The sequence below is a fragment of the Pungitius pungitius genome, chromosome 16 (assembly GCF_949316345.1).
Source record: "Pungitius pungitius chromosome 16, fPunPun2.1, whole genome shotgun sequence".
Lineage (NCBI taxonomy): Eukaryota > Metazoa > Chordata > Actinopteri > Perciformes > Gasterosteidae > Pungitius > Pungitius pungitius.
The window spans coordinates 5,929,723-5,953,673 of NC_084915.1; the positions used below are offsets into that span (position 1 = coordinate 5,929,723).

General features: G+C 46.0%; 1 protein-coding gene across 4 annotated transcripts in view; it reads right to left on the reverse strand.

Annotated features, from left to right (window-relative positions):
- The window catches only part of specc1 (sperm antigen with calponin homology and coiled-coil domains 1), a 96,397-nt gene that overhangs the window by 39,579 nt on the left and 32,867 nt on the right, over nucleotides 1-23,951 (reverse strand). For all 4 annotated transcript variants that reach the window (XR_009942549.1, XM_062558247.1, XM_062558246.1 and 1 more), the window contains exons 2-3: nucleotides 3,310-3,488; nucleotides 3,047-3,176 (exon numbers count right to left, since the gene is read on the reverse strand). Coding sequence is in view for 3 of the 4 variants with exons in the window: in XM_062558247.1 (XP_062414231.1) it covers nucleotides 3,047-3,176; nucleotides 3,310-3,465 (286 nt within the window). In the remaining variant the exon portion in view is untranslated. The remainder of the gene's footprint in view (nucleotides 1-3,046; nucleotides 3,177-3,309; nucleotides 3,489-23,951) is intronic.

Below are 23,951 nucleotides of genomic sequence, written 5' to 3' on the forward strand. Positions count from 1 at the left end.
TAAATATCATCAGTGCGTAATGTCACACATCTACTAGGCCTGATCTGTTTATGAACAACCCGACGTCACTGATGACAGGCACTATCACTAAGAAAAGCCTGAAGACACATCTCAGTATTCGAGTAAATGAGTTTATTCCAAAAGGTCCTGAAGAAAATGCAATTTTCTTTTCTTCGCTTCACCCAAAACCAGATTGTACTAGAGACTTCCCGTCCACGTCAATGGATGCAAACACTCAAGACACTACACGGCGTTCCATCTCAACATCAATGAGTTCATAAATACCACGGATCACCACCCCAATCTATATTCAAATCATGGCATACTGTGTGGATATTTGAGCAGACACCTGAGGTCAGGCTCAGTAACTCGGTGTTGAGAGCAGGAGGCGGAACGATGGTTGTCACAGCTTGCACGCGTTGTTGACCATTGTTGTTCTTTCAGGTGTCGGATCGTATTTTCCACTTGCTGATTAGCTGGATTTTTGAGACCTGACGTGTGTTTTTAAATGTCTTGTGGTGCACCGATGTGGAAAGTCCCAACCCAGGTGCAGAAAAAAAACGGATTTGTCCCATGACGTGAGAACATTATTTAAATTAACTGTGCTTAATGTCATCACTATCTTTATCTAAGCACATAAAAGCAAAGAAAGCAGGTTTCTGTTGAAGCAGAAAATGCTCCGTCTGACTTATGCTTTCAATCAGATTTAGATCATTTATTTTAGATAAAGGATAGATGCCAAGTCAGCATCAAAACATTTGGGACTAAGAATGTTATTAATATTCACTGGTTGACTAGAGGAGATTGGCTTGTCAAACTGTTGCATTAGAAGCATGTATCGAGCCCAAAATGTGAATAAGTTTGTTTCCTAGAGTGAAAATACTTAAAACCCAATCCAATGAAAGGGGTCTGTTTGAAGAATGGAGGCTCACTTGGCCTTCGTTTCTGAGCTCCTCTGGAGTCTTTTGTCAAGTAGAATTCGATTATCTTTGCTTCAGCACAAACCTTTGTAGGAGGGTTTAGCTAGAGCACAATATGTAGATGGGCCACCAAAACAAACACACTTATCTCCTCTCAGAGGACTTTCCCATCACGGGCTGGAAACAACACTAATTACTGCAAACAAATCACAACCATAGTCAACCACCATGTTTCCCCTACGTGTAATATATGTTTTGCTATCAGTTGTATTTGTTGTTATTGTGCTCAACCAGTGAAAAATCACTAAAGTACAATACCAACAATCAACTTAAGCGAGAATAAAAATACCGTAGAAAAGAGTTTGTGACATTGCATGGTGTTGATAATGTGGCCAACAGTATTTTCAGTGACTAGGAAATCAAGTGGGATTCACTTGTAGAAAATGAGATACCACAGACACAAATCTGTGTCAATAGTGATGTGGTTAAATACAGGAGACAGCACTATGATAGTAACTATCAGCATCTGACGTAATCATAATATAGCTTAAGACTGTCAGGTATCTCAACAATTCCTCTGGCGTTCTCATGCAAAACCTGAGCCATCAAAGATCTACGTCAATGCATGATGTGTATTGGGATATTTGCTTAATTAATTTACAAAGTACTGGTTAAATGTCAACCTATCTACATGTATGTGTGGAATATTGAGAATGGCATGCCAATCACATGAGGGGATGATTAACGTCACAGGGTGAATGGTATGGAAAGAACTCAAAACCAGTGAGACAGCTAGCGCTGGTGAAGTAGTGCAAACACTCTGGATTCAACATTACGTCCAATATGTTGAAGGATATGGAATGCAGTTTTATTCAATTTGAGAATGTGAGAGATAGCCACGCCCCCTGATTTGCATATAAGAACATGAAATAAAGTGGCATTATGAAATAAGTCTCTTGAAATAAATAAGTGCCATTATGAAATAAATAAATGTGTACTTATACTTATATAAAAGTACCATGAAATGATTACATTTTTTTTTATGATATACATTTTTATTTAATATTTATGTATTTATTGCCTCATTTATTCATTTCACAATGTATTTCAAATGCATATTTCATTTATGTATTTATTCATTGATTTAATTTTGAATGAAACGGCATTAGAATGAAAGGCCACTTGTGCCAAGAATGTTGCTATTGACTGCCAGCTATCATTGGCTATGGTTAGCTGGTAGTAAAGCCAGTGTTTAGTGTTTGTGTGCACATTCAAATCCATTCATCGGTGAAGAAGAGCCAGTTAACATGAAGCAGGGATTGATTGATGTGAGGCCACCTTCCTGATGGTGTAGGTGGCTGGAAAATACACCACCTCCACTACTCTGCCCCTAACATGAGCTTCTCGGTAGGACTACCGTTGCCTGGAGGAAAATGTGGAGATTGTGCATAGTGACCTTTTTCAGAGCAAGCTGCTGTAGAGGCCAAGGAACTGAGGCATGGGGTCCACAAACTGGGTGAGGCCTTTCATGTATGGACAATAGGACAAACGTAACCACATAAACATGTTTTTGATGAACATTCTTAATACTTTGAAATTAGTGTATTTATCATACAAGAAATGTGTGTGCATCAGAATCGTTTTTTGTGAAGCCAGTCACTATAGTCACTAAATGACTTTGAATCCTAGTGCATGCTTTCATTGATATTGAGACTGATGAGACCCCAAAGAAAGACCGGCCAAAAACGCCACAAAAACAATTCTCTCTCTAATCTGTCATCTAAAACACCACCTGCTGTTCACACACACCTGTGAGTGTGTTCAGACCAAAACCCTGAGAACCCAAGCCACCTGCATCTCATCAATGTCAACCAAGCTAGAAGAAGAGATACTAGACAAGACAAAAAAGGGCTACAGGATGGAGCAGTGTCTCTCAAGCCTCCATTTACAACCAGCCCCTGGAAGTAGAGGCAGGCAGCTTCAGTGGTGCTCTGTGGCCCTCTAGCTGTCACATGTGGTTAGTGCCACTACTTTCATACTGAAGTACAATGATCTCTGAACTTAGAAAAAAACAACACAACAAAGTGTCTGGAATGAGTTAGCTAGTCAGAGTGGTAGTTTCCTACCAGACAGGCTGCGAGGGCGGGCCTCTGTGAGATCTGAGATGGCTCCAGTGGTCACAGTCTTCTTCATCCGGGAGCCAGAGGCCGCGACAGCAGGCTTTGTTAAGGCATCATCGCTGCTGGCTCTTTTCAGCTAGAAACACATCTGCTGTTAGTATCAACAGTATGAGGATTAATGATGTTAAAACAACGTCCTGTGATTTGACCAGTTTACTATGTAAAGGTATCCTCATGTTGTGGTAGATTGTAGTGCACCTCTGACCCACCCTGCTGTGGCGCTGGTCTGAGGCCAGCGTGTTGGCGAATCTGGAGGTTTTCATGGCTGTGGAGCCGGAGGAAGACGAAGCCACGGAGACTTGCTTCGTCCGCTCCTGGAGTCCCGGCTTGGGCAGCCCCACCTTCGTGGCGCCCGATTTCATCATGGCTGTGCTTCAGCTAACTGCACCTGAGAGAGAAGTGCAGAGTAGAGAAGCGATTGTTCAATAACCTCCTTGGAAGATTATCCTCATGCGTTAATGTGTCTTCAGCTTGTCAGGGTGGGTGCTGGCGGAAGGAGGACTCAAAAGCAGGATTTCCAGAAGGTGCTCTTTATTCACCAACAAAACCGAAGAACGTGCACCAACGACGACTGACAATAGACATTGACACGACAGGGGACAACAGGCACACGGGGCTTAAATACACAAGGGAGGTGCAGGTGATTGGACACAGGTGGAAACAATCAGGCAATCACAGGACAGGGCAGGAAGTCAAGTTACCCAGGAACACCAGAGACATGAAAACGACAAAATAAGACAAGAAGCAGACCCAAACCGTGACACAGCTCCCCCGGCAGGTGACCAGTAGGCTCATTCGAGTAGTCTTTAGCTACGTGCCAAAGTCACCAGTAAGAACTGCCCAAAGATGAACATGTCATTCCAAGCGTAAAGTTAATCCTTTATCTGGCTGTAACTAAATCTACAAAATAAATGATCACTACTGCAGGAAGATACATACAAAATCAAAATAGAAAATATTAGGCTACCATATTACAAATTAAAACATTTGGCACCGGATTCAAGAACATTAAAATTGGTCCCCAAAACACATTTCCAATCATTTTAAAAGCAACAGAATAATGACTTCATTTCTTCCAGCTTCGACAGGATGTGGTCACACAGACCGTTAAAAGGTGTGCATTTGATGCCCAGAGGGAAATGAACTCATCTGGGGGAAGACTAGTTGTTGGAAAAGGAGGGAGGTAGCCGTGCACTTAGGAGAGTGTGTGAAGTTGCTTCTCGGTGACAGGCTGAGTCATCGATCCGGGTTCACATAACCTGATCTTCTGCTCTAAACTGCTTTACATATTTCATCAGCTCAATAGTTCAGACCAAGGAAAAGAGTAGCATCAAAGACACAAACATTTGCAGGGACTAATAGCAGTTCAATAGATAATGCTCTGATGTGTAATATGAGCAAGGTAGATGCCAACCACTTGATACAACAAAACATGTGATCCCCATCAGTAAAATGTTTATCCAATTTGGTATATTTACACTGCTTTTTTATCTAGGTACGTCTCTGGGTGCTTAAGAACACATTTGATGAGGAACACACTGCATGAACTATTTTTGTATTTATTTATTTTGCCCATACAAGAGCTTTTGTCTATCCCCTGCTGGCCCATCATATGCTACAAGACTCCTCCAGGCAAAAGCCCGTGACTAACTCCTGCCTGGCCTGGTAGTCTAACATCGCAGCTGGATGGCTCACCTCATTGTAGATCAGGTCACACTCATTGCTATGAAGCCTGTGAAGGCTTTATGAGGAAGTGAGGCAAATGGATATTGGCCTTGAGATTAGTTTCAAATAGGAGGGAACTAAGCAACAACCAAACAAATGATACAGGCTCTGTGAAAATGTATTTTTTGTTAAAAACAAAGTTAATCAAGTTTTCACCTTTTGGGGGAGAAATATCTGCAAATATGACCTCACCATAATTCTCTGCATGCAGGGATAAGATCCCCAGGAGCCAGAACTGTACCCCACTTCCTTTGCAATGGCCTAGTTAGAAATAGGAACCCAAATGTCTTTGAGGCACAGAAAGCAGGTTGTTTTTTTTAGACATCAACTAGTGAGTTGGGCATTTTCCTGTTGAAGTAGCTCAGCCAACACCGATGACTGCCGCTTGCACGAAATGAAAAAACAAACATGTAGGATGACTTTATTATGGCTCATACAAGGCTGGTAAAAAGCTAAATATTGACTTTGCTTTAAAAAAAATTAAAAGCGTTCACAAGTCAGCGGCCGTTAACCGCGTAGAGCAACGCCGGGAATGCTGCTTTGAAAACTTTACCTTTGACATTATCATGGTCTTAGGCCTTTTATGTCAACATATAACCAGGAGCTTCTGATGTACCATTAAAAATTAAAGCCTCTCAGAATACCATAGATGAGTCAATTTCCTTCAATATCTCAATCACCAGACTACAATTTGTCATTTTCAGGATATATTTAAAAGGAAACAATCAATACTTTCATGACTATTCCACGTCAGGCAGAGAGTACAGATCAGCATGGTGTGACTTGGTGATAACCAGGACATTCTGCAGTACCATCCCAAAATAAAAGCCTCTTCAAACGCCATACATGAGCCAATTTCCTTCAAAATTACCAGACTACATATGGTCATTTTCAGATTAGATTTAAAAGGAAACAATCAATACTTTCATGACCTTTCTTTCACTTCAGACACATAGTACACATCCCCAAGGTGTCATTTGGGGATAACCAGGACATTCTGATGTACCATCCCAAAATAAAATCCTCTCAAAATACCATAGATGACCCAACTTCCTTCGAAATCATAAAAAGGTGTTTTTTGTAAATTGCTCCCTACGCACATAGTTTAATATTTCTTCCTGCAAAATGCAACTTTTAGAGACTACAGTCTCAAGAGCACACTGCGTGCATTTGAAAAGAATTGGGTTTAATTCCTGGGAGGAGTTCGGTCTTTTACAACTGTAAGAAATTATGAAAATATGCCAAAAAGGCACATCTTTAATGATTAAATGCAGCACCCCCTAATCTTCAAAAATTCAGAAAAAATTTAAAGACAATAGGTTCCTCTATGACTAGTCGTAGCGAGGACCCTAATTATGGAAAAAAAAATAAAGGAAGGGACATTTAGAATGACTAAAAACTTAATTGTGATTAAATTTGAGTTAACTATAACATAAATGCAATTAATTGTGATTAAATATTTTAATCGTTAGGGATAGTGAGAGCAATTATGTATATGTATACGTATGTATGTATATATATATACTGTATATGTGTATACATGCGTTTTTGAATCGCTGGTCTGCACTCTCCCCTGAGACATGTTGTCCTTGGGCCGCCCAACAAGGGGCTCGAGCCACAGAGACAACACAGATCACAGGGTCACTGATTTATATACTGTATGTTAACTTTTTGTTGCTCCGAGAGTGCCTGTTTTATTGTTCTGATGACATTGCTTCTAAATAAATACTACAAATAAATTAGTTTTTCATGTATTATTGAATTTTGCTCATAATGTGATTAAACGCTGTTAATCACAAAAAATCATGTGATAAACAAAGTTACATTTTTTTATCTTTTCCCAGCCCTAGTAACTACACAAAGTGCCTTCTGTTGTTTTTACTGGCTGCCATGAGGCTACCCCCTGTCTCCGTGACGACGATGATGTCATAGAACTCTATGACATCAATAGCTTTGTTGTGTTCCAAACACATCAGTAGAATTCGCTCAGTGCGTTTTTACTTGACTTAGTAGGCAGTTTGTCCATCTATCTCGAGTATTTTTCGACCGAATTAGTCGTTAACTGACACCTTTTTGAAGACACCATCACTCTTTTCAAAGACTACATCAGTTAAGTGACCACCCTTTTTAAAGGCTTCACGCTTTTTTGAGGGCTTACAGACTTGTACATTCATCACTTTGATCCAGTCGTTAAGTGATCAACACAAGTGATATTTGCAATGTCTCAAGGGAACAACCAGACAGCCGTAGCAGGTGGTTCTCTGCACGGACCTTGTCCAAATAAAACACCCAAAGCAGGAGGTTCTCTGCCTCAACCTCCTCCGAATACATGCGATTTGAATGTTGCACTTTCCCGTGCCAACATTGAGTTGCATGTCCTGAAAAAGCATGTCACTGATCTCACTATGTCACATTTGCAATCCTCCAAGGAGAGGGCCAAAATGATACAAGTGATACAAGATCAGCAAAAGGCCATCGCCGAACTGCATCTGCAGAACAAGTATCTTGTCAGCAAGAGCAAGAGTTTGTCTCAGCAGCTCAAAGAGTCCACAAAACAGCTTGTTGTCAAAAGTGATGAACTCACGGTCAACAACGAGACCTGGCAGCAGAAGTATGAAGATCTGGAGAAAAAGACAATCAAAGAACTGGATTACCAACAACAGCCCTTGGAGTCTAAAGTAACAGGGTTACTCTCCACCAACGGTTCTCTTCAAGAGGAACTGCACAATCAGCCGGCCAAAAACGACCAGTTGGAACCAGAAGGCAAACTGCTCAAGATCGAGACAGATGCTCTGGGCGAGACTATCAGGGAGAATGAAGGTTTATCTCTGAAGCTCATCGAGACAACCGTACAACTCGTTGTCAAAAGTGCTCAACTCACGGTCAACAATGAGACCTGGCAGCAGAAGTATGACGATCTGCAGCAGAAGTATGAAGATCTGGAAGAAAAGACATTCAAAGAAATGGATAACCAGCAACAATCCTTGGAGTCTAAAGTAACAGGGTTACTCTCCACCAACGGTTCTCTTCAAGAGGCGCTGCACGAGCAGCGGGCCAAAAACCACCAGTTGGAAGAAGAAGGCAAACAGCTCAAGATCGAGACAGAGGCTATGGCTGCTTTACTAAAGAGCCAAGAGGAGACCCATCACAACGTGGTCTCTAGCAGGGATTTCACTGAGTCTTGCCTGATGTCACAGATTCGACACATGGAGACCATCGCCAAAGGAAATCAGAACCTCATCTCCAAGATCAAAGATTTACAGGACGACAAAATAGTCCTTGAGAACATCTGCCTCCACTTAGAAAAAAAGAGGAGAGGCATTTTTGGGAGACGGATGCAAGACCGGCAGACGGAGCTGGACAAAATGAGACGCAAGATGCAAGACAAAGACACAAAGAAATAGAGGGAAGACAAGAAAAAGGAGACCATCCAGGGCGTCAACATCAACGTGCCTGTGACTGGTAACAACAACTTCCTTCATCTCCCACCTCATCCCCTCATCCATCTACCCCCTTCAAGATAAAGATCTCCCCCCCCTTCAACCCCACTAAGACCCGGCGTTGACAGGGCTAAAGACCCCCCCCCCCCCCCCCCTTCAACCGCACTAACACCCGGCGGTTGACAGGGCTAAAGACCCCCCCTCCCCCTTCAACCCCACTAACACCCAGGGTTGATACCCCCTCTCCCCCCTCCCCCCTCCCCCCTCCCCCATCCCCCATCCCCCATCCCCAATCCCCCATCCTCCCCCTGTGGGTTTTCCCTTCTTGGGTTTCCCACATTAAAAAAAAAACACCCCCTCCCCCTTCAACCCCACTAACACCCAGGGTTGATACCCCCCCTCCCCTCTCCCCCATCCCCCATCCCCCCTCCCCCCCCCCGTGGGTTTTCCCGTCTTGGGTTTCCCACATTAAAAAAAAAACTCCTCCGTGAATCGCCACCTTAACGTGGTGGAGGAGTTTGCGTGGCTCAGTGATCCTGTGATCTGTGTTGTTTCTGTCGGGCAGCCAAAGGACAACAGGTCTCAGGGGAGAGTCCAGACTAAGAGCGATTCAAAAACACATGTATATACATATATATGTATATATGGGGTAAAGACACCCCCACCTGTGGGTTTTTCCCTTATTGGGTTTCCCACATTAAACAAAAAACTCCTCCGTGAATCGCCACCTTAACGTGGTGGAGGAGTTTGCGTGGCTCAGTGATCCTGTGATCTGTGTTGTTTCTGTCGGGCAGCCAAAGGACAACAGGTCTCAGGGGAGAGTCCAGACTAAGAGCGATTCAAAAACACATGTATATACATATATATATATGTATATACATGTGTATATACATGTGTTTTTGAATCGCTCTCCAATATATATATATATATATATACACACACACATATATATACATACATACACACACACATACATTAGTGCTGTCACTATCCCTAACAATTAAAATATTTAATCACAATTAATTGCATTTACAATATAGTTAACTCAAAATTAATCACAATTATTCGCAAGTCACAATTCAATTCACAATTTATTCATTCTAAATGTCCCTTCTTTTTTTTTTTTTCTTTTCATTTTAATGCTCTTATCAACATAGAAAAGTGGATTGGCTTGTGTAGCAGAGATGCCACCTGTCTGCGTTGGATTCCTTCGTACAGACACACGGACACACGGGTCAAAAGGGCAACAGATTTAACTTGTATTTCTTTTTCTCTGTCTTCCGCTGCAGTCCGCTCCTCGGCCTCGCCCCTGAGTGTCTGCTCCAGTCAGAGCCGGCCCTTACTTTATCAAATTCGTGGGGGGCGCCCTCAAGCATAACACATTTTTCTCTACAACTTTGATTAATGAAACAAAACCCAGGTGAAATAAAACCATGGTTAAAACAAATGAACAAGGTGTCCCTGCCATATGACTTTCTGGTCTAAACCCCATTCTCGATCGTTTCATCGTTTTAAAGAACTTGATTGATCTGGTTATTGTCTGTGTCAAGTTCTGCTATCCACGAGTCCGTCGGGGGAGACCCATTGATCCTGCTGACTGACCAACGATGTCTGGCATAGTGGGAACTGAATTAGTCACTAGAGGACCGTATCATACCAATCCAGATTTCACTTTTCCCAAATAACAGGATGGACAAAGTTTCGATTTTTAACTATATAGTTTTAGTCGGTTTATATTTATTGTTTATTGCACTTCTGCACTCATTGCACATATGACTACATTTTATAGTATTTCAAATTCTAGTTTGATTAAGGTAGTTTGATGGAAAGTCCAGATATCCATGCCAAATTTAACAACTTTTTGAATATGATAAAGGCCCCAAAAAGCCCGCAGTTTGTGAGAATAATAATAATAATAATTCCTTGATATACAATTGGTTCCTTTGCGACTATTCGTAGCGAGGACCCTAAAAATCAGACAACCAACTCATAACCACCAGACAGTCGTAAGTAATGGGCTGTCAGCTAACTCAATTACATCGCTTCCAAAAACAGGAAGATGGAGGAGCCTCTCAAGTTATTTTTGACACTTTTCTTTTGACCGGACCGCTGAAAGTTAATGAGAAGAAAGCGCCAACTGGTCCTGGTTCAACCAGTCTCTTGCGCATCTGATGTCATGCAAACTTGAGGGAGCATTTAAGATCAACTCTCATAGTCTACTGCAAAAATAGGACAGCTGCGGACACAAAACCAATAATTACACCATACTACCAAATGCCAATACCAAATAACAGTTACACCGGAGCCGACCCGTCCTGACCGTTCTCTGCCCTTGAAGCCGGTTCCCCGGGTGCGGTGCAGGACATGTGAACTGCTCGTCAATTATTCAGTCCCTGTGTTTGTGTACAAAATGGGGCAGAAGAGAATGAAACGCTTCCTCCCATCACCAGGAACCGCATACAAGTACAAACATCCTGCCACTGATTTTTTTTTTTTAACTTCCGCATAAATGGTTGTCATGGGAGGAAACAAACTGCAGAGATATTGCTGAAAGACCTGCGGCCTTAATTGGACAAAGGGCCCTCAGGTGTGACAGCACTGCTCAGCATCAATTAATAGAATGAATCCTGTTCTATTTATAGAGAATAAGTTTGAAAAGAGTCAAGCATTCGGACAAAAACAACACAAGCATATCTGAGGTTGAACATTTCAATCCAGCGATTAAACTATGAGGGGCCGTTCAAGACATTATTCATTCTGGTACTCTCACATACATATATTCTTACTCTCACATACATATATTCTCACTCTTATATACATATATTCTCACTCTTATATACATACATTCTCCTTCTACATACATATATTCTCACTCTTATTTACATACATTCTCCTTTCACATACATATATTCTCACTCTTATATACATACATTCTCACTCTTATATACATATGTTCTCCTTTCACATACATATATTCTCACTCTCACAAACAAATGTATGTATGTGTAAAGAAAATACAGTATATGTCTGTAAGAGGAGAATGTATATGTGTGTATGAGGAGAATGTATGTGTGTATGAGGAGAATGTATGTGTGTATGAGCGAAAGTATAGTGGAAACGGAAGGCGTATAGTGGAAACGGAAGGCGTATAGTGGAAACGGAAGGCAGAACATTTCTCGCGCTGTGATTGGCTGAGAAAACCTTTTGGTTCACGGTGAGCCAAGACAACTGGTTTTTGGTGGCGTAGCGCGAAATACATAGTTCTGTCAGGTTTTCTAGCACATTGCCCAAGTAGGATTACTCTCTTAATAACATCTAGATGTATACGACAAAAAAACTCGTGCACTTTGCACCCCACTTCCTTTGCAATGGCCTAGTTAGAAATAGGAACCCAAATGTCTTTGAGGCACAGAAAGCAGGTTGTTTTTTTTAGACATCAACTAGTGAGTTGGGCATTTTCCTGTTGAAGTAGGATGTAGGATGACTTTATTATGGCTCATACAAGGCTGGTAAAAAGCTAAATATTGACTTTGCTTTAAAAAAAAATTAAAAGCGTTCACAAGTCAGCGGTCGAGCAACGCCGGGAATGCTGCTTTGAAAACTTTACCTTTGACATTATCATGGTCTTAGGCCTTTTATGTCAACATATAACCAGGAGCTTCTGATGTACCATTAAAAATTAAAGCCTCTCAGAATACCATAGATGAGTCAATTTCCTTCAATATCTCAATCACCAGACTACAATTTGTCATTTTCAGGATATATTTAAAAGGAAACAATCAATACTTTCATGACTATTCCACGTCAGGCAGAGAGTACAGATCAGCATGGTGTGACTTGGTGATAACCAGGACATTCTGCAGTACCATCCCAAAATAAAAGCCTCTTCAAACGCCATACATGAGCCAATTTCCTTCAAAATTACCAGACTACATATGGTCATTTTCAGATTAGATTTAAAAGGAAACAATCAATACTTTCATGACCTTTCTTTCACTTCAGACACATAGTACACATCCCCAAGGTGTCATTTGGGGATAACCAGGACATTCTGATGTACCATCCCAAAATAAAATCCTCTCAAAATACCATAGATGACCCAACTTCCTTCGAAATCATAAAAAGGTGTTTTTTGTAAATTGCTCCCTACGCACATAGTTTAATATTTCTTCCTGCAAAATGCAACTTTTAGAGACTACAGTCTCAAGAGCACACTGCGTGTCAAGGCGCGGGGTCGAGGGCAAGGAGGGAGGACTCAGATGCGGAGTATTAGAAAATAAAAGGACTTTAATAATCAAAAAACTCAAACTCAAAATCACTCCAACCAAAAAAGGGGAGGAAGGAGGCAAAAACAAAACGGACAACAAAACAGGGACCTGGACTTGAAAACATAGACTTGACTTACGTGACAGGACACAAGAACGTCGACATGTAATGACGCCACACAAGACAAGGGACTCACAGGGCTTAAATACACAAGGGAGGTGCAGGTGATTGAACACAGGTGGAAACGATCAGGCACGGCAGACAATCACAAGGGAAGACAGGACAAGGCAGGAAGTGAAGTTACCCAGGAACACAAGAGACATGAAAACTATAAAATAAGACATAGAGCAGACCCAAACCGTGACAGAACCCCCCCCTCAAGGACCGAATTCCAGACGGTCCTAAAGGGGGGCAGAACCATGGAAATCAGACAAGGGGCGGGAGGGTGGGGACCCGACAGCTATGGTCCGGGGCGGCCCGGCGTGGGGTGCTCCGGGGGTCTGCCGGGTCGGCGGCCGGGCCTCAGGGTCTCGGGTGGTCTGGCGTGGGGCGCCGGGCTGTGCGGCTCCGGCGTTGTGGCGGGGGGCGCCGGGATGTGCGGCTGCGGCGTCGTCGTGGCGGGGGGCGCCGAGCTGTGCGGCTGCGTCGTCGTCGTGGCGGGGGGCGCCGAGCTGTGCGGCTGCGGCGTCGTCGTGGCGGGGGGCGCCGAGCTGTGCGGCTGCGGCGTCGTCGTGGCGGGGGGCGCCGAGCTGTGCGGCTGCGGCGTCGTCGTGGCGGGGGGCGCCGAGCTGTGCGGCTGCGGCGTCGTCGTGGCGGGGGGCGCCGAGCTGTGCGGCTGCGGCGTCGTGGCGGGGGGCGCCGGCCTCTGCGGCGTCGTGGCGGGGGGCGCCGGCCTCTGCGGCGTCGTGGCGGGGGGCGCCGGCCTCTGCGGCGACGTGGCGGGGGGCGCCGGCCCTGACCCCACCCCCCCTTCAAGGACCGATTTCCAGGCGGTCCAAAGAGGGCGGGAGGGAGGGGTCACGATCGGGACTGGGAACGGGGGTCTTTGAGCCGGGGGCGTGGGTCTTGGGGCCGGGTTCGGGGTCGTGGGTCTTGGAGCTGGGTTCGGGGTCGTGGGTCTTGGAGCCGGGTTCGGGGTCGTGGGTCTTGGAGCCGGGTTCGGGGTCGTGGGTCTTGGAGCTGGGTTCGGGGTCGTGGGTCTTGGAGCTGGGTTCGGGGTCGTGGGTCTCGGAGTCGGGTTTGGGGTCGTGGGTCTTTGCGACGCTGCCAGCTGGACGATGGCGGCACGTAGCTCAGCAGTTACAGCCATGAGGCGGTCAATATCTGGATCGACACCCAGGGAGGGCCACCAGAACGGGTTCTGGGAACCCCACTCCGCTGAGTCCTGTATTGGTGGCGTCATTCTGTCAAGGCGCGGGGTCGAGGGCAAGGAGGGAGGACTCAGATGCGGAGTATTAGAAAATAAAAGGACTTTAATAATCAAAAAACTCAAACTCAAAATCACTCCAACCAAAAAAGGGGAGGAAGGAGGCAAAAACAAAACGGACAACAAAACAGGGACCTGGACTTGAAAACATAGACTTGACTTACGTGACAGGACACAAGAACGTCGACATGTAATGACGCCACACAAGACAAGGGACTCACAGGGCTTAAATACACAAGGGAGGTGCAGGTGATTGAACACAGGTGGAAACGATCAGGCACGGCAGACAATCACAAGGGAAGACAGGACAAGGCAGGAAGTGAAGTTACCCAGGAACACAAGAGACATGAAAACTATAAAATAAGACATAGAGCAGACCCAAACCGTGACAGAACCCCCCCCTCAAGGACCGAATTCCAGACGGTCCTAAAGGGGGGCAGAACCATGGAAATCAGACAAGGGGCGGGAGGGTGGGGACCCGACAGCTATGGTCCGGGGCGGCCCGGCGTGGGGTGCTCCGGGGGTCTGCCGGGTCGGCGGCCGGGCCTCAGGGTCTCGGGTGGTCTGGCGTGGGGCGCCGGGCTGTGCGGCTCCGGCGTTGTGGCGGGGGGCGCCGGGATGTGCGGCTGCGGCGTCGTCGTGGCGGGGGGCGCCGAGCTGTGCGGCTGCGTCGTCGTCGTGGCGGGGGGCGCCGAGCTGTGCGGCTGCGGCGTCGTCGTGGCGGGGGGCGCCGAGCTGTGCGGCTGCGGCGTCGTCGTGGCGGGGGGCGCCGAGCTGTGCGGCTGCGGCGTCGTCGTGGCGGGGGGCGCCGAGCTGTGCGGCTGCGGCGTCGTCGTGGCGGGGGGCGCCGAGCTGTGCGGCTGCGGCGTCGTGGCGGGGGGCGCCGGCCTCTGCGGCGTCGTGGCGGGGGGCGCCGGCCTCTGCGGCGTCGTGGCGGGGGGCGCCGGCCTCTGCGGCGACGTGGCGGGGGGCGCCGGCCCTGACCCCACCCCCCCTTCAAGGACCGATTTCCAGGCGGTCCAAAGAGGGCGGGAGGGAGGGGTCACGATCGGGACTGGGAACGGGGGTCTTTGAGCCGGGGGCGTGGGTCTTGGGGCCGGGTTCGGGGTCGTGGGTCTTGGAGCTGGGTTCGGGGTCGTGGGTCTTGGAGCCGGGTTCGGGGTCGTGGGTCTTGGAGCCGGGTTCGGGGTCGTGGGTCTTGGAGCTGGGTTCGGGGTCGTGGGTCTTGGAGCTGGGTTCGGGGTCGTGGGTCTCGGAGTCGGGTTTGGGGTCGTGGGTCTTTGCGACGCTGCCAGCTGGACGATGGCGGCACGTAGCTCAGCAGTTACAGCCATGAGGCGGTCAATATCTGGATCGACACCCAGGGAGGGCCACCAGAACGGGTTCTGGGAACCCCACTCCGCTGAGTCCTGTATTGGTGGCGTCATTCTGTCAAGGCGCGGGGTCGAGGGCAAGGAGGGAGGACTCAGATGCGGAGTATTAGAAAATAAAAGGACTTTAATAATCAAAAAACTCAAACTCAAAATCACTCCAACCAAAAAAGGGGAGGAAGGAGGCAAAAACAAAACGGACAACAAAACAGGGACCTGGACTTGAAAACATAGACTTGACTTACGTGACAGGACACAAGAACGTCGACATGTAATGACGCCACACAAGACAAGGGACTCACAGGGCTTAAATACACAAGGGAGGTGCAGGTGATTGAACACAGGTGGAAACGATCAGGCACGGCAGACAATCACAAGGGAAGACAGGACAAGGCAGGAAGTGAAGTTACCCAGGAACACAAGAGACATGAAAACTATAAAATAAGACATAGAGCAGACCCAAACCGTGACACTGCGTGCATTTGAAAAGAATTGGGTTTAATTCCTGGGAGGAGTTCGGTCTTTTACAACTGTAAGAAATTATGAAAATATGCCAAAAAGGCACATCTTTAATGATTAAATGCAGCACCCCCTAATCTTCAAAAATTCAGAAAAAATTTAAAGACAATAGGTTCCTCTATGACTAGTCGTAGCGAGGACCCTAATTATGGAAAAAAAAATAAAGGAAGGGACATTTAGAATGACTAAAAACTTAATTGTGATTAAATTTGAGTTAACTATAACATAAATGCAATTAATTGTGATTAAATATTTTAATCGTTAGGGATAGTGAGAGCAATTATGTATATGTATACGTATGTATGTATATATATATACTGTATATGTGTATACATGCGTTTTTGAATCGCTGGTCTGCACTCTCCCCTGAGACATGTTGTCCTTGGGCCGCCCAACAAGGGGCTCGAGCCACAGAGACAACACAGATCACAGGGTCACTGATTTATATACTGTATGTTAACTTTTTGTTGCTCCGAGAGTGCCTGTTTTATTGTTCTGATGACATTGCTTCTAAATAAATACTACAAATAAATTAGTTTTTCATGTATTATTGAATTTTGCTCATAATGTGATTAAACGCTGTTAATCACAAAAAATCATGTGATAAACAAAGTTACATTTTTTTATCTTTTCCCAGCCCTAGTAACTACACAAAGTGCCTTCTGTTGTTTTTACTGGCTGCCATGAGGCTACCCCCTGTCTCCGTGACGACGATGATGTCATAGAACTCTATGACATCAATAGCTTTGTTGTGTTCCAAACACATCAGTAGAATTCGCTCAGTGCGTTTTTACTTGACTTAGTAGGCAGTTTGTCCATCTATCTCGAGTATTTTTCGACCGAATTAGTCGTTAACTGACACCTTTTTGAAGACACCATCACTCTTTTCAAAGACTACATCAGTTAAGTGACCACCCTTTTTAAAGGCTTCACGCTTTTTTGAGGGCTTACAGACTTGTACATTCATCACTTTGATCCAGTCGTTAAGTGATCAACACAAGTGATATTTGCAATGTCTCAAGGGAACAACCAGACAGCCGTAGCAGGTGGTTCTCTGCACGGACCTTGTCCAAATAAAACACCCAAAGCAGGAGGTTCTCTGCCTCAACCTCCTCCGAATACATGCGATTTGAATGTTGCACTTTCCCGTGCCAACATTGAGTTGCATGTCCTGAAAAAGCATGTCACTGATCTCACTATGTCACATTTGCAATCCTCCAAGGAGAGGGCCAAAATGATACAAGTGATACAAGATCAGCAAAAGGCCATCGCCGAACTGCATCTGCAGAACAAGTATCTTGTCAGCAAGAGCAAGAGTTTGTCTCAGCAGCTCAAAGAGTCCACAAAACAGCTTGTTGTCAAAAGTGATGAACTCACGGTCAACAACGAGACCTGGCAGCAGAAGTATGAAGATCTGGAGAAAAAGACAATCAAAGAACTGGATTACCAACAACAGCCCTTGGAGTCTAAAGTAACAGGGTTACTCTCCACCAACGGTTCTCTTCAAGAGGAACTGCACAATCAGCCGGCCAAAAACGACCAGTTGGAACCAGAAGGCAAACTGCTCAAGATCGAGACAGATGCTCTGGGCGAGACTATCAGGGAGAATGAAGGTTTATCTCTGAAGCTCATCGAGACAACCGTACAACTCGTTGTCAAAAGTGCTCAACTCACGGTCAACAATGAGACCTGGCAGCAGAAGTATGACGATCTGCAGCAGAAGTATGAAGATCTGGAAGAAAAGACATTCAAAGAAATGGATAACCAGCAACAATCCTTGGAGTCTAAAGTAACAGGGTTACTCTCCACCAACGGTTCTCTTCAAGAGGCGCTGCACGAGCAGCGGGCCAAAAACCACCAGTTGGAAGAAGAAGGCAAACAGCTCAAGATCGAGACAGAGGCTATGGCTGCTTTACTAAAGAGCCAAGAGGAGACCCATCACAACGTGGTCTCTAGCAGGGATTTCACTGAGTCTTGCCTGATGTCACAGATTCGACACATGGAGACCATCGCCAAAGGAAATCAGAACCTCATCTCCAAGATCAAAGATTTACAGGACGACAAAATAGTCCTTGAGAACATCTGCCTCCACTTAGAAAAAAAGAGGAGAGGCATTTTTGGGAGACGGATGCAAGACCGGCAGACGGAGCTGGACAAAATGAGACGCAAGATGCAAGACAAAGACACAAAGAAATAGAGGGAAGACAAGAAAAAGGAGACCATCCAGGGCGTCAACATCAACGTGCCTGTGACTGGTAACAACAACTTCCTTCATCTCCCACCTCATCCCCTCATCCATCTACCCCCTTCAAGATAAAGATCTCCCCCCCCTTCAACCCCACTAAGACCCGGCGTTGACAGGGCTAAAGACCCCCCCCCCCCCCCCCCCTTCAACCGCACTAACACCCGGCGGTTGACAGGGCTAAAGACCCCCCCTCCCCCTTCAACCCCACTAACACCCAGGGTTGATACCCCCTCTCCCCCCTCCCCCCTCCCCCATCCCCCATCCCCCATCCCCAATCCCCCATCCTCCCCCTGTGGGTTTTCCCTTCTTGGGTTTCCCACATTAAAAAAAAAACACCCCCTCCCCCTTCAACCCCACTAACACCCAGGGTTGATACCCCCCCTCCCCTCTCCCCCATCCCCCATCCCCCCTCCCCCCCCCCCGTGGGTTTTCCCGTCTTGGGTTTCCCACATTAAAAAAAAAACTCCTCCGTGAATCGCCACCTTAACGTGGTGGAGGAGTTTGCGTGGCTCAGTGATCCTGTGATCTGTGTTGTTTCTGTCGGGCAGCCAAAGGACAACAGGTCTCAGGGGAGAGTCCAGACTAAGAGCGATTCAAAAACACATGTATATACATATATATGTATATATGGGGTAAAGACACCCCCACCTGTGGGTTTTTCCCTTATTGGGTTTCCCACATTAAACAAAAAACTCCTCCGTGAATCGCCACCTTAACGTGGTGGAGGAGTTTGCGTGGCTCAGTGATCCTGTGATCTGTGTTGTTTCTGTCGGGCAGCCAAAGGACAACAGGTCTCAGGGGAGAGTCCAGACTAAGAGCGATTCAAAAACACATGTATATACATATATATATATGTATATACATGTGTATATACATGTGTTTTTGAATCGCTCTCCAATATATATATATATATATATACACACACACATATATATACATACATACACACACACATACATTAGTGCTGTCACTATCCCTAACAATTAAAATATTTAATCACAATTAATTGCATTTACAATATAGTTAACTCAAAATTAATCACAATTATTCGCAAGTCACAATTCAATTCACAATTTATTCATTCTAAATGTCCCTTCTTTTTTTTTTTTTCTTTTCATTTTAATGCTCTTATCAACATAGAAAAGTGGATTGGCTTGTGTAGCAGAGATGCCACCTGTCTGCGTTGGATTCCTTCGTACAGACACACGGACACACGGGTCAAAAGGGCAACAGATTTAACTTGTATTTCTTTTTCTCTGTCTTCCGCTGCAGTCCGCTCCTCGGCCTCGCCCCTGAGTGTCTGCTCCAGTCAGAGCCGGCCCTTACTTTATCAAATTCGTGGGGGGCGCCCTCAAGCATAACACATTTTTCTCTACAACTTTGATTAATGAAACAAAACCCAGGTGAAATAAAACCATGGTTAAAACAAATGAACAAGGTGTCCCTGCCATATGACTTTCTGGTCTAAACCCCATTCTCGATCGTTTCATCGTTTTAAAGAACTTGATTGATCTGGTTATTGTCTGTGTCAAGTTCTGCTATCCACGAGTCCGTCGGGGGAGACCCATTGATCCTGCTGACTGACCAACGATGTCTGGCATAGTGGGAACTGAATTAGTCACTAGAGGACCGTATCATACCAATCCAGATTTCACTTTTCCCAAATAACAGGATGGACAAAGTTTCGATTTTTAACTATATAGTTTTAGTCGGTTTATATTTATTGTTTATTGCACTTCTGCACTCATTGCACATATGACTACATTTTATAGTATTTCAAATTCTAGTTTGATTAAGGTAGTTTGATGGAAAGTCCAGATATCCATGCCAAATTTAACAACTTTTTGAATATGATAAAGGCCCCAAAAAGCCCGCAGTTTGTGAGAATAATAATAATAATAATTCCTTGATATACAATTGGTTCCTTTGCGACTATTCGTAGCGAGGACCCTAAAAATCAGACAACCAACTCATAACCACCAGACAGTCGTAAGTAATGGGCTGTCAGCTAACTCAATTACATCGCTTCCAAAAACAGGAAGATGGAGGAGCCTCTCAAGTTATTTTTGACACTTTTCTTTTGACCGGACCGCTGAAAGTTAATGAGAAGAAAGCGCCAACTGGTCCTGGTTCAACCAGTCTCTTGCGCATCTGATGTCATGCAAACTTGAGGGAGCATTTAAGATCAACTCTCATAGTCTACTGCAAAAATAGGACAGCTGCGGACACAAAACCAATAATTACACCATACTACCAAATGCCAATACCAAATAACAGTTACACCGGAGCCGACCCGTCCTGACCGTTCTCTGCCCTTGAAGCCGGTTCCCCGGGTGCGGTGCAGGACATGTGAACTGCTCGTCAATTATTCAGTCCCTGTGTTTGTGTACAAAATGGGGCAGAAGAGAATGAAACGCTTCCTCCCATCACCAGGAACCGCATACAAGTACAAACATCCTGCCACTGATTTTTTTTTTTTAACTTCCGCATAAATGGTTGTCATGGGAGGAAACAAACTGCAGAGATATTGCTGAAAGACCTGCGGCCTTAATTGGACAAAGGGCCCTCAGGTGTGACAGCACTGCTCAGCATCAATTAATAGAATGAATCCTGTTCTATTTATAGAGAATAAGTTTGAAAAGAGTCAAGCATTCGGACAAAAACAACACAAGCATATCTGAGGTTGAACATTTCAATCCAGCGATTAAACTATGAGGGGCCGTTCAAGACATTATTCATTCTGGTACTCTCACATACATATATTCTTACTCTCACATACATATATTCTCACTCTTATATACATATATTCTCACTCTTATATACATACATTCTCCTTCTACATACATATATTCTCACTCTTATTTACATACATTCTCCTTTCACATACATATATTCTCACTCTTATATACATACATTCTCACTCTTATATACATATGTTCTCCTTTCACATACATATATTCTCACTCTCACAAACAAATGTATGTATGTGTAAAGAAAATACAGTATATGTCTGTAAGAGGAGAATGTATATGTGTGTATGAGGAGAATGTATGTGTGTATGAGGAGAATGTATGTGTGTATGAGCGAAAGTATAGTGGAAACGGAAGGCGTATAGTGGAAACGGAAGGCGTATAGTGGAAACGGAAGGCAGAACATTTCTCGCGCTGTGATTGGCTGAGAAAACCTTTTGGTTCACGGTGAGCCAAGACAACTGGTTTTTGGTGGCGTAGCGCGAAATACATAGTTCTGTCAGGTTTTCTAGCACATTGCCCAAGTAGGATTACTCTCTTAATAACATCTAGATGTATACGACAAAAAAACTCGTGCACTTTGCACCCCACTTCCTTTGCAATGGCCTAGTTAGAAATAGGAACCCAAATGTCTTTGAGGCACAGAAAGCAGGTTGTTTTTTTTAGACATCAACTAGTGAGTTGGGCATTTTCCTGTTGAAGTAGGATGTAGGATGACTTTATTATGGCTCATACAAGGCTGGTAAAAAGCTAAATATTGACTTTGCTTTAAAAAAAAATTAAAAGCGTTCACAAGTCAGCGGTCGAGCAACGCCGGGAATGCTGCTTTGAAAACTTTACCTTTGACATTATCATGGTCTTAGGCCTTTTATGTCAACATATAACCAGGAGCTTCTGATGTACCATTAAAAATTAAAGCCTCTCAGAATACCATAGATGAGTCAATTTCCTTCAATATCTCAATCACCAGACTACAATTTGTCATTTTCAGGATATATTTAAAAGGAAACAATCAATACTTTCATGACTATTCCACGTCAGGCAGAGAGTACAGATCAGCATGGTGTGACTTGGTGATAACCAGGACATTCTGCAGTACCATCCCAAAATAAAAGCCTCTTCAAACGCCATACATGAGCCAATTTCCTTCAAAATTACCAGACTACATATGGTCATTTTCAGATTAGATTTAAAAGGAAACAATCAATACTTTCATGACCTTTCTTTCACTTCAGACACATAGTACACATCCCCAAGGTGTCATTTGGGGATAACCAGGACATTCTGATGTACCATCCCAAAATAAAATCCTCTCAAAATACCATAGATGACCCAACTTCCTTCGAAATCATAAAAAGGTGTTTTTTGTAAATTGCTCCCTACGCACATAGTTTAATATTTCTTCCTGCAAAATGCAACTTTTAGAGACTACAGTCTCAAGAGCACACTGCGTGTCAAGGCGCGGGGTCGAGGGCAAGGAGGGAGGACTCAGATGCGGAGTATTAGAAAATAAAAGGACTTTAATAATCAAAAAACTCAAACTCAAAATCACTCCAACCAAAAAAGGGGAGGAAGGAGGCAAAAACAAAACGGACAACAAAACAGGGACCTGGACTTGAAAACATAGACTTGACTTACGTGACAGGACACAAGAACGTCGACATGTAATGACGCCACACAAGACAAGGGACTCACAGGGCTTAAATACACAAGGGAGGTGCAGGTGATTGAACACAGGTGGAAACGATCAGGCACGGCAGACAATCACAAGGGAAGACAGGACAAGGCAGGAAGTGAAGTTACCCAGGAACACAAGAGACATGAAAACTATAAAATAAGACATAGAGCAGACCCAAACCGTGACAGAACCCCCCCCTCAAGGACCGAATTCCAGACGGTCCTAAAGGGGGGCAGAACCATGGAAATCAGACAAGGGGCGGGAGGGTGGGGACCCGACAGCTATGGTCCGGGGCGGCCCGGCGTGGGGTGCTCCGGGGGTCTGCCGGGTCGGCGGCCGGGCCTCAGGGTCTCGGGTGGTCTGGCGTGGGGCGCCGGGCTGTGCGGCTCCGGCGTTGTGGCGGGGGGCGCCGGGATGTGCGGCTGCGGCGTCGTCGTGGCGGGGGGCGCCGAGCTGTGCGGCTGCGTCGTCGTCGTGGCGGGGGGCGCCGAGCTGTGCGGCTGCGGCGTCGTCGTGGCGGGGGGCGCCGAGCTGTGCGGCTGCGGCGTCGTCGTGGCGGGGGGCGCCGAGCTGTGCGGCTGCGGCGTCGTCGTGGCGGGGGGCGCCGAGCTGTGCGGCTGCGGCGTCGTCGTGGCGGGGGGCGCCGAGCTGTGCGGCTGCGGCGTCGTGGCGGGGGGCGCCGGCCTCTGCGGCGTCGTGGCGGGGGGCGCCGGCCTCTGCGGCGTCGTGGCGGGGGGCGCCGGCCTCTGCGGCGTCGTGGCGGGGGGCGCCGGCCCTGACCCCACCCCCCCTTCAAGGACCGATTTCCAGGCGGTCCAAAGAGGGCGGGAGGGAGGGGTCACGATCGGGACTGGGAACGGGGGTCTTTGAGCCGGGGGCGTGGGTCTTGGGGCCGGGTTCGGGGTCGTGGGTCTTGGAGCTGGGTTCGGGGTCGTGGGTCTTGGAGCCGGGTTCGGGGTCGTGGGTCTTGGAGCCGGGTTCGGGGTCGTGGGTCTTGGAGCTGGGTTCGGGGTCGTGGGTCTTGGAGCTGGGTTCGGGGTCGTGGGTCTCGGAGTCGGGTTTGGGGTCGTGGGTCTTTGCGACGCTGCCAGCTGGACGATGGCGGCACGTAGCTCAGCAGTTACAGCCATGAGGCGGTCAATATCTGGATCGACACCCAGGGAGGGCCACCAGAACGGGTTCTGGGAACCCCACTCCGCTGAGTCCTGTATTGGTGGCGTCATTCTGTCAAGGCGCGGGGTCGAGGGCAAGGAGGGAGGACTCAGATGCGGAGTATTAGAAAATAAAAGGACTTTAATAATCAAAAAACTCAAACTCAAAATCACTCCAACCAAAAAAGGGGAGGAAGGAGGCAAAAACAAAACGGACAACAAAACAGGGACCTGGACTTGAAAACATAGACTTGACTTACGTGACAGGACACAAGAACGTC